Below are 10,502 nucleotides of genomic sequence, written 5' to 3'. Positions count from 1 at the left end.
AAAAAAAAAAAAAAAAAAAAAAAAAAAAAAATACGACGCTTTTGATCGAATTTCCTCAGTAAAATATTGTCAACGCACTGATATATTTTTATCGAAAATTTCACAGGCAGTACATCAACATCACACGATTATAATAAAAACTAACAGAATTTCTGCCGCGTGTCAAAATACCACAAGACTCGAAGACAAATCAACGCTACTCATTCTGAAATCGACGCCCGACGTCGACTGACTGAACTCGACGCTCACCAAGTTCCTGATAACGGATAAACTCCCGAACCATCGTTTCTATAGCCAATACTCAGATAAGAATGTTACGTTTGATACCCTTTTGCAATTTTCATCATAAGACTTAGATTTTTCTTTAAAGACGCTACGATAAACATTGCACTCTTACGGTACAGAATAATCGTTATATCAGCCTCAAGGGAGTTCCTATAGAGCGACAGTGTCGAACAATAGATATTAATTTATATTCAAGAATTTGTGTGGCAAGTGCAGCAGAAGAAAACTGACGCATTCCGGTCGTAGGTTAAACAATTTTATGCTCTGATTAAACTGCTGGGAGATAACTTATGCTCATCCTAGAAGAGAACTTAGCATATGTATATATATTATACATATACTATATACTTGTACGTAATATACAAGTCAAATTTTCAATAGAGCCAGCTATACCAAATATTACCGAATGTTGCTTAAATATAGTCTGAAAATATTTTGTTCAAAAACCCACTTTTTTTTTTTAAATTACATATCGACGTACCAGGGAAGCAACGTCAGTACTGAAATTTTTTATTATATCGATCGTGTTGATTCGACGTGATTACGTTGCTGGGATTATTTCTAATCTTCATATATACATATATATATATATATATATATTCTCCCATATCGCTGATATCAAATCGAAGATTCATCGAACCAAAGCTGCTTGGCACGTGAAAGCGTCCATTCGAGTGAGCGAAAGTGAGCATGCACCATCTTATTATCATAATTAGTCCACTTATACCGCGCGCCAACCCCAAGAGTAGAGTGAGCAAAGCTGAAGTGCAGTTGCAACATTCTTACTTGTTGCACTTGAAGGAAGTCGAGCGCCCCGACGGGATTATATGAAATTAAAAAGTAAATTATCAGAATCTGATATAGATAGAACAATGTCATTGTCAACTTTTATCGGTTGGGTGCGAGACGTGATTTAAGATTTTGTTCTCCTGAAAAAAAAAAAAATTTTCTTTTCTTGTTTCAGTTCAGTTTCAAATTGAATAAAGATGTGACAGATTTATTTTTATTATTTTCAAATTTTTTTCTTTTCATACTATTCTTCATACTACTACGAATTTATTCGATTACTTACAAATGTCGTCGTCCATTTTGATTCAAAAAGTTTTGCTCTTCTCTCGACGCCCCTTCTTCATACCATTGCCAAAGTCTTCCTGTATCCTACAAGATTTTCCACTTTCCGAACTTTCGTGTAACAACCTAGACGGTCATGCAGGGCGGACACGCGGGATGATTACAGGGAAATCAAATCCCTCGAGGCCTTCGCAATATTTCACGCCGAGTGCATCGCCGCTAATTGTCATTGGGGTTGTACGAATTATCCCCACTACCCTCCGAATTTAACCCTCGTAAGAGACTAAATACGAAATAGACCTTAAAAGAAAATTTTCAATTTCGCCCTTCTGAAAACTCCCATTTGATTTAACGATCCTAGTCCGTACCACGAAATGAGTGATAATATATGATCTATGATAAATGATCTAATTATCTTAATCGATAGTCAAAGTACCATAGATAACGTTAACTGATCTATCATTTTGTTTATTTTTTCCAAAATTCAACGAACCGCTTATATTATATATATATTTTTTTTTATATACATATATATATATATATTTTTATATACATATATATATATATATATATATGTATGTATATAAAAATAATTTCTTTGACACAAATAATCTAATGCGTCTGTACCGCCGCAATATTTTTTTGTCAAAAAGTAATTATCGACAGTCTGGACCTTACGAACGTATATTTTTGATAAGATCGTCTCGATCCGATCGATTGCACATTCGGTACATCCGTGCATTGTGATTCGGATCACCCGAAGGAAATAGAGTAGATAGCTACATTGCACGGTACAAGATATATCTTGTGATTCAAGCCTGCCTCGTGAAAGGAGCGAAAAATTCTGCTAACAAAAATAATAGTATTTTATTTACTTTCATTATCGGCATTCAACCACACGAGATACCTACGTTTGCGCACCCATTACTTCGCGTCAAATCCAAAAGTGCTCGTCGTCATAAATATTCATCGCGTACGTTTCAAACAGTTACACGAGGAGCGATGCCTCTCTTTACTCTTTATTCGCCGCTCGCCCATACGCCTGCATTTATTTCCCGTAAACGTACGAGGCCCGCATACAAAACCAGGATAATCGGAACTCGAATTACCTATCGGGCCCAATGTGGCAATTTACGAAGAATGAATTTTATAACGTCGACACGCCGTTGAAAATACCTTGATTTTCAATACGTTAATCAAGAGCATGGCTAACGACCTTATTTATTATAATTGAATATAATAAATCGCATCTCATTTCAAAATAATAGTATCGTCATTTGACAGAGTCGTGAGTAACGTTATAAAGACAAGAAATAAAATTACACTGACTTAATCCAGGATATCACGGATGTGGAATAATAAAATAAAATTGATTAATTCCTTTGGATCAAATTGACTTGTATTCAATGTAGCCTACGAAATAGCCACCAAGTGACAGCTCCGCGCACGTGGTGCCCCTATAATCCAAAATTACCGTTTAACTTCCGCGCGTGTCAAAAGATCCCAAGAGTTGAAAGGTCGTGCGTCCTTTCCGTATTTTGCCGTTAACAAATCGAACACAACCCGGTGCGACGCCGTGCGTCGCGACACTGCGAGACGTCGCGCGATGCTATACCCATTCGCGAACTCCACTTCCAGGACTGAAGCGCCGTCGCACTAAATCCAGACGGACAGCGTCACGACGCCTTACGTGAATTCACCGACTTTTCTTATTCGAATTCGTCATCTAAATGCAGCCAGTCGCATCGCAATCATCCGAACGATCGTAGCGCATCTTTTAGTAGTCCTCGAGTAGTTAATTTTATTTCTCTCATTGGAATGCAGTAAGTATGGAGGCAGAAATGCGGGTTCGACGCCATAATAAATTTCGATAAAAATAGTTTCACGGGCAACGTCACTGAAATTGATTAATTCGTTTCGAGCACGATACTATAGAAATTCCAGAGACATAGATATAGATACTTCAATTTGATAACGTTCTATTAATTGAATTACACGGAAACTGTACATCATTAATTCATTACCAATGAAAATTCTTTGTATCCAGTTACCTGCCTACGTGGATCAATAATCATTTCCTCAGGCTGCATTGTGTTATTTCGGCGAGTCGTTTGTCCATTCTTATTTGCAATTATCAGACTATAACTATGTCAAAGTAAAATAAATATCTATACAAAATGATTCACATTATAATTCACTTCCGTAAATAAAAGTATAGCATGTTTACGAAAAAACATAATAATCGGTATCATATCTATTAATACAGCTGCGTAGGTGGAACAGAAGGACTACCAGGTTTCTATATAAGTAAACTATTTCGTAATCCGAATCAATATTAAGTCTTACTTACATTTTGTCGTTGAAATTTGCCTCTCGACAGTTTCGCACCTGGGTGGTGGTCCAGTCACTTCAATTATCCAACGGATCTTTCTTCGCTGCATCTGAAACGCCGTTTGTTCGATTACTATATCGGCGATAACGATAAAATATACTTCTAACCGGAAGGACAGCTCGACGATAAACTTAACTAACAAGTGAAACACTTGTTTTCTCGTTAATTCAATATATACGAATTGATACGCGTACCTGTCACGTGTTTATTTCAGATAAGTATAAGTACTTATATTCCGATAATACAAACTTGATATTCCCATGTAAAAAGCTGCAGCAGCAGCCATCGAACAACTGACTCTACATCCAACGCCGTTCGCTGATCCATTCGAAACGTCTAATGACGTAATATATATTTTCTATAAGGCTTAGAATTATTGTCACGTACCATCATCGTATCCCCTTTTAAGCAATGCTTAGGAAACCGTGTATATTTTGAGTTTATGGACAAGTATAGGAAATTAATGATAAAAAAATTACTTCTCGTATCAGTACCCACGAGAGAAACGAATTAATAAAATTGATAGAAGAGTTTCAAATCGATTTTTATAGTACTCACTGCTTTAAATACGATAGTAAGTTACGTCATCACCTCAGGCTGACTGCGTACAATTATGTCAAACGGTTACTTTATAAATTCAATTTTGTCACATATTGTATATACATACGTATATCACTGTATACGGATGGTAGAAGAGTTAAACAGTCACTTCGTTAAATTCGTTTTGTGTAATTAAAGTTAAGCAGTCACCGCGACCGATTACGCTAATTGCCACGTTCTTCGCATCATGTAAATTAAAGGATTTAGCTGCGATTGCTATGCGTTAACGTATCGAATGCTATGTTTTTCCATTTGAAAAAAATCTTAACACACTCAAAAGAATTTTAACGTGTAACGTACTTCGGGGCGCTGATGGCCTCTGCCGTTTCTGTGCTAAGTTGTTAAAACTCGAGAGAGCTAACAAAACTGTTGACCGTTCGCTTGAAAGAGTTCCGGCAGACTCCCAGCTACTCTCCATAACGACCTTTTATCGAGTGACACCTACCGATTCATGGACTGTGATGATTCGCTTGTCAGCGGAAATGATGATGCGATGAGTGTATATCTTTCTATGTTGAGAGCACGTTGCACTCTGTGCCTGCAGGAAAGTTAGTTAGCCGACAGAAATTGTCAGGACGCCTACACGAATTCTCGTATATGCATTTGCCGAGGTCGATGATGTCCATAATACTCTTTCTAGGCTCCTTTCAGATAATAAGTGAAACATGCCATTACGCTTAACACCCTACACGTTTAGTTATACTGTAGCACTATGATGCGTAATACGCGGGTCAAGAACCGTTTGAGTGATCAACGACTTTTTTTAAATTTTGTTGCTAAATTATTTTTATATTGCTTTTAACTTTGAAAAGATGGTTTGTGTATTAATGGGTAATTTAAGTGAGTAATTATTGCGCAAGGCGAATAGTAAATAATCTTTTAGGACTCATTTTCTGCTTTTTGATATGGTTAGTTATATATGTATTGTTAAAAATTTGTGCGATAACTTTTATCGGACTGAAAATATCATTTGATGACACTAAATTTTATATGACGTATTATAGGACTTTTATTTAACATTCTTCTAAGGATATGTCAGCATTGTTATTGTGGAATTATTTTATATGTAGTTTTTAGTAGCACATTATAGATTAATAGTAGCGCCTCCATTGGCGCCATGTTGCAACTTATTGAATCTGTTACCGCCTCAAAAAACACTTAGGTATAAAAAACTGTGTCATTTTTCTTAGAAATACATAAAAATATATACAAATTTAAAAAAAATTATAATCTTGAATGAAGATAAGCGGTTCATAAAATATTTGATTCCAAACCACAGGTATGAGTTGACTCCAGTGAATTGTCTCGGCGGTTCATGCCCTGTATAACTGGTTGCCTGTTCTTGATGCGAGATTCTACCGAGTCTCTTGATTGTAGATTGATGTAGTCGGGTATAGTTCCTGTCGGCAAATAACTGCTATAACGGTTGGGTGCTGACTGAAGATAATCAGACTAACATGGTAACATTCTCAGTCTATTTATCTCCAGTTTGCAGCCAATTTTGACTGTCGACTATCAGAAACGCTCGATAGATGGAAGTAAATAAAACTGTACAGAGGAACCGGCAAGTGCTGACAATTTTTATTATTTGGATATTATTGTATGTAGAACTATGATCTTTGATATAGCTGGTGACGGGTCAAGTTGAGTATCGGGGATAAACAAAGCTTTTGAATATATAATAATAGCTGTGGAATTTTACATTATCATTTGTTATTCCGCAAGCCGCTGTTACAGTTTAGTGATTTTACACAGTTAAAAAAAAATGGCAGCATCTATTCGAGCGACTAAGGTGCACATTGTTTAAATTATTTTTATTGTTTATGGCATGTTGGAGCCAAATTGTTTTCCAAATTTTTAAAAACATTATGTAATCGCCGATGAAACGTACAATCATGAGGCTAGTTCTTAAATAATAGTCTACCATATTTCGTAAAACTTTAGAATGACTAGTGTACAACTTTGATCGTGTTCTAAGAACTTATTTGTAATATTGTTTCAGATGTGAAATGTAGTGCAGTAACGCAGTAATCGTTTACTGGTGTGCACAAATAAAATGATTTTGCAGTGACTTTTCTATTTCTATGGTTTTGAACTCTATTTTTATTTTTAATTATTTTCTCAACTAAACTTTTTTGTTTGACTTTTTTTACAGACAACATTTATTCAGTTGAGGAATTACAGTTGTAACGTGAAGTTGAACGATGTCGTTATTGTTAGTGCTGCCAGAACACCCATGGGATCATTCCTTGGTTCATTGTCATCGATGTCAGCTACAAAACTTGGTGCTGTTGCTATACAGGTTGATTACATTTAACATATCTGAAAATGATAGTTTTAAATAGTCATTTGAAAGTATTGTTAATAATTAGGTTTTTATGTTTTTACTTTTAGGCAGCAATAGAGCGAGCAGGAGTTACCAAGGAACAGGTGAAAGAGGTGTACATGGGCAATGTGTGTCAAGCTTTTCTTGGTCAAGCACCCGCAAGACAAGCCACACTCTTTGCAGGTTTTTATTGACATAGATTACCATGTATATGATATTTGCTATTAGAAGCTGAGTTTAAAATCTTATTAAACTTATATAAAACTGATAAGATTTTCAAGATAATTCAAATTATCTTATTAGTTATGTAATACATCCTTCTTAGGCTTACCAAAGTCCACAATCTGTACCACAGTAAACAAAGTTTGTGCTAGTGGTACAAAAAGCATTATGCTTGCGTCACAAGCTTTACAATGCGGTCATCAAGAGATTGTAGTTGCTGGTGGAATGGAATCCATGTCCAATGTACCCTTTTATTTAAAGCGAGGTGAAACAACATATGGTGGAGTAAAACTAGAGGTACAAAAATAAAGCAAACAATTTCTGTGTATACTAATGTAATACACATGTTATGCTATATAATTGAAACAAAATTGCATGTTTTATTTAAAAGGATGGCATTGTTTTCGACGGACTAACCGATGTATATAATAAATGTCATATGGGCAATTGTGCAGAAAACACTGCAAAGAAGTTAGGAATTTCACGTGAACAGCAAGACGAGTTTGCTATCAATAGTTACAAACGCAGTGCGGCTGCTTATGAAAATCAAGTATTTAAAGATGAACTTGTCCCAGTTAACGTACCACAGAAGAAAGGTAAGCCAGATGTGGTGTTCACAGAGGACGAAGAATATAAAAGAGTAAACTTTGAAAAATTCAATAAACTGAATACTGTATTCCAGGTAAGATTATAAACTCATCATTAGTCAATGTGAAGAAATGTTTTTCTTATATCATTTGATGTGACCTAAATTATTACATTGCCGATTACTCTCTATTATAGAAAGAAAATGGAACAGTAACTGCTGGAAATGCTTCTACATTGAATGATGGTGCCGCTGCTCTAGTTTTGACTACGACTGATATTGCACAGAAGTTAAACCTTAAACCATTGGCAAGAGTCGTTGACTTCCAAGATGCTGCTACAGAGCCAATCGATTTTCCTATTGCACCAGCCCTTGCTATACCTACCGTGAGTTTCATTTGTCAACATTATTTTTAAATCTCTTTTCTTATCAAATCACTAAACATATATAAATAATGAACAAAATATTATTCTACAATGACTATTAACATCTTACTTCCAGTTGTTACAACGTTCTGGTGTGAAAAAAGACGACATTGCATTGTGGGAAATAAATGAAGCGTTCAGTGTGGTTGTCGTTGCAAATCAAAAGTTACTGGACCTTGACCCAACGAAAGTAAATATTCATGGTGGAGCCGTTTCCTTGGGACATCCTATTGGGTAACTAACAGTACATTTAAATATTAAATGCCTTAATAATTAGCATTTTTTTTATTATATTTTTTAATTGCAGTATGTCCGGTGCTCGAATCGTTGTGCATTTAGTACATGCCTTAAAGCCTGGCCAGAAAGGTATTGCGTCAATTTGCAATGGAGGTGGAGGTGCATCATCAATCCTGATTGAAAAGCTGTAAGTTACCTATAATTTCATACATTTATACAACACGGATCGGCATCTGATTATAAATGCAGATTGAAATATTAAAAAAAAAAGTATAATAGCACTCTATAGGCTGATTTCTAAATCGTAGCATTCACAAATCAGTCATCATCGAGTTAAACTCTTGCTACTACTGAAAGTATATTTTAATCTTTACTATGATTTGAATAAACCATGCCATTATACTTTTTATATGAATATATATTTTTTATAAGAGATGAAAAATAAAATGTTATCTATACGAATAATGTGTTTTTGACTCAGAAGCCCGTCAAATTCGTTCGAAACGAATCCTTTTAGATTTAGTATACACTATAAACGATAAAGTAATAAATTACAACCGGATAAGTCTTATAAAATTCCATAGGTCGCATCCGGTATCGTGTCCTCCAAAATTAACGCTATATACGAAGGATCCATGTTCATTATGCGATATTTTAAAAGATGAATTAAAAGAGAAATTTTCCGGACGTTACCAATTAGAGCAGGTTGACATTACGAAACCGGGAAATGAAGGATTTCGAAAATTGTATCGATATGACATACCAGTTTTGTTTCTGGAAGGACATTACCTTTGCAAGCACCGTTTGGATGCTGATTTATTGGAGAAGAGATTATCAGATCTATCAGTTAATTAGATAATCATTTTTTAATTGTATATACTTGAAATTGTATTTATCTCCTATAATTTATTATACGCAATAAATTCTAACAATCATACAAATCAATTACATGAAGCAGAAATATATTGAAAAATTACAAGAATCATTTGATTGATCGATTCGCTTATAAAAATTGAACACCCATCACTTCAGACACAATCTTTGACAATCTTCAACTACGCCATTGACGACCTTGACAGATACATATGAATCCAGTAAGGCTATTGCTCTCTCGAGAAGGCGATGGAGCAGGAGTATTCTATTACAGTCATTAGTTCATTTTGTCATGAATCAATATCTACACTCGGTTCTTATTTCATACGGTTTCCTTAATACATTTAATATGAATTAGTAAATATATATGACACCTAATTGTATTACGAATACGTACGTCAAAGTAACATTCATTTACTCCGTGTTTACTGTAAATTTCCACTCGCTAATTTCTAGTATAAGATGACATCCGTCGGAAACCAAGTAAAAAACAAATCTGAGGGAAAGTTCATGCCCGATAGATCATCACTTTCGAATAACGATTTTCTTGTCCTGTTTCGAAATTTAGAAAGGTCGTATCGATCTCGTCTACGGGGTCATTCTTACTAATCTAGCCAAGAAGGCGTGTATAAAATGACTATATTGGTATACTGTAGCAGCTATACGTTATGCTACGCGTACAGATATAGGTATAAAAATGCCAGGTTGCGCACCTGGTCGAGCAGGTACTACTTTATACCAAAAGACCCCTTGGGTGGTTTCCTCAAAGCGTAATCCACATGCAAAGTACAGTTTTATACAGGTACGCCTACGCGTAAGGACCGGTACCCGATCTTTATGATAAAATGCAGTACCATGGTCCGGAATTCACTGTATACCTCATCGTCATAATAAAGAAAAATGCCAGAAGGAATTCCTCTTGGACGAGAAGACACGTGGCACCAGGACAAAGGATCTGGATGTTTTCCCTTTCTAAAGGCATCTGTACGCCGATGGACAATTGATGGTTTCGTTATGTCTTCTCTCTGCAGAACATGGGATGCTTGCTGAGTGGAGGCTATAACATTTTGGAATGAATATGCCGTGGGTTATTGCAATAGCATTGATTTAACATTATAGACGTGAATTGAGTATGAAGTACTTCTTGTAGAAGGAGCATAGTAGATATACACGGTACAATCCGTTTTAGAGTAGCTATCCGTAGAGCGAAACGATACTTGGTTGGAATTCCCGTGTCCGGTTTGGCCCGACTATCAGGTACAGAAAAACCATTGGTTTAAAGTATTGCAAAGCCATTACTACTTATCGAATTCATCCGTAACAAAGGGATCAGCTGGAATTCAAGGTATGAGAATTTGGCCCTATAGGCTTTATCTAAAAATGACACTTTCAAGTGACGTAAAAATTCATGAAAAAATCGATTGGGCTTAGTACTATCTTTCCTTTAATATTCAACATTGACAAACTCACATTTGAATTAGTATC

At 35.6% G+C, this 10,502-nt stretch overlaps 2 protein-coding genes across 18 annotated transcripts in view; one reads left to right on the top strand and one right to left on the bottom strand.

Moving 5' to 3' along the window:
- Nucleotides 1-4,725, bottom strand: part of LOC107269770 (dystrophin, isoforms A/C/F/G/H) — a 261,027-nt gene extending 256,302 nt beyond the window's left edge. For 8 of the 16 annotated variants that reach the window (XM_025087128.1, XM_025087114.1, XM_025087119.1 and 5 more), the window contains exon 1: nt 3,707-3,797. In XM_025087128.1, the coding sequence (XP_024942896.1) occupies nt 3,707-3,797 (91 nt within the window). Of the gene's footprint in view, nt 1-1,357; nt 1,484-2,830; nt 2,929-3,706; nt 3,798-4,306 lie in introns of those variants that run through there. The other 8 variants (XM_025087112.1, XM_025087115.1, XM_025087118.1 and 5 more) reach the window with 6 other exon arrangements.
- A 1,214-nt stretch (nt 4,726-5,939) lies between these two features.
- LOC107269948 (acetyl-CoA acetyltransferase, mitochondrial) lies at nt 5,940-9,092 on the top strand. Of its 2 annotated transcripts, XM_015744410.2 has the most exons (9): nt 5,940-6,140; nt 6,504-6,650; nt 6,743-6,857; nt 7,000-7,193; nt 7,288-7,578; nt 7,680-7,868; nt 7,984-8,141; nt 8,215-8,331; nt 8,729-9,092. In XM_015744410.2, exons 1-9 carry the CDS (start codon nt 6,114-6,116, stop codon nt 8,997-8,999), a joined length of 1,509 nt encoding a protein of 502 aa, XP_015599896.1. In that variant the 5' UTR covers nt 5,940-6,113; the 3' UTR covers nt 9,000-9,092. The 2 variants fall into 2 exon arrangements, with proteins under 2 accessions (XP_015599896.1, XP_015599897.1); XM_015744411.2 differs by lacking the exon at nt 8,729-9,092 and having other exon boundaries at nt 5,943-6,140; nt 8,215-8,606.
- The last annotated feature ends 1,410 nt before the right edge of the window (nt 9,093-10,502 follow it).

The sequence above is a fragment of the Cephus cinctus genome, unplaced genomic scaffold, assembly GCF_000341935.2.
Source record: "Cephus cinctus unplaced genomic scaffold, Ccin1 Ccin1_scaffold0690, whole genome shotgun sequence".
Taxonomy (NCBI): domain Eukaryota; kingdom Metazoa; phylum Arthropoda; class Insecta; order Hymenoptera; family Cephidae; genus Cephus; species Cephus cinctus.
Note: the sequence above shows the minus strand (reverse complement) of the source record. Positions and strands in the feature narration are given on the sequence as shown.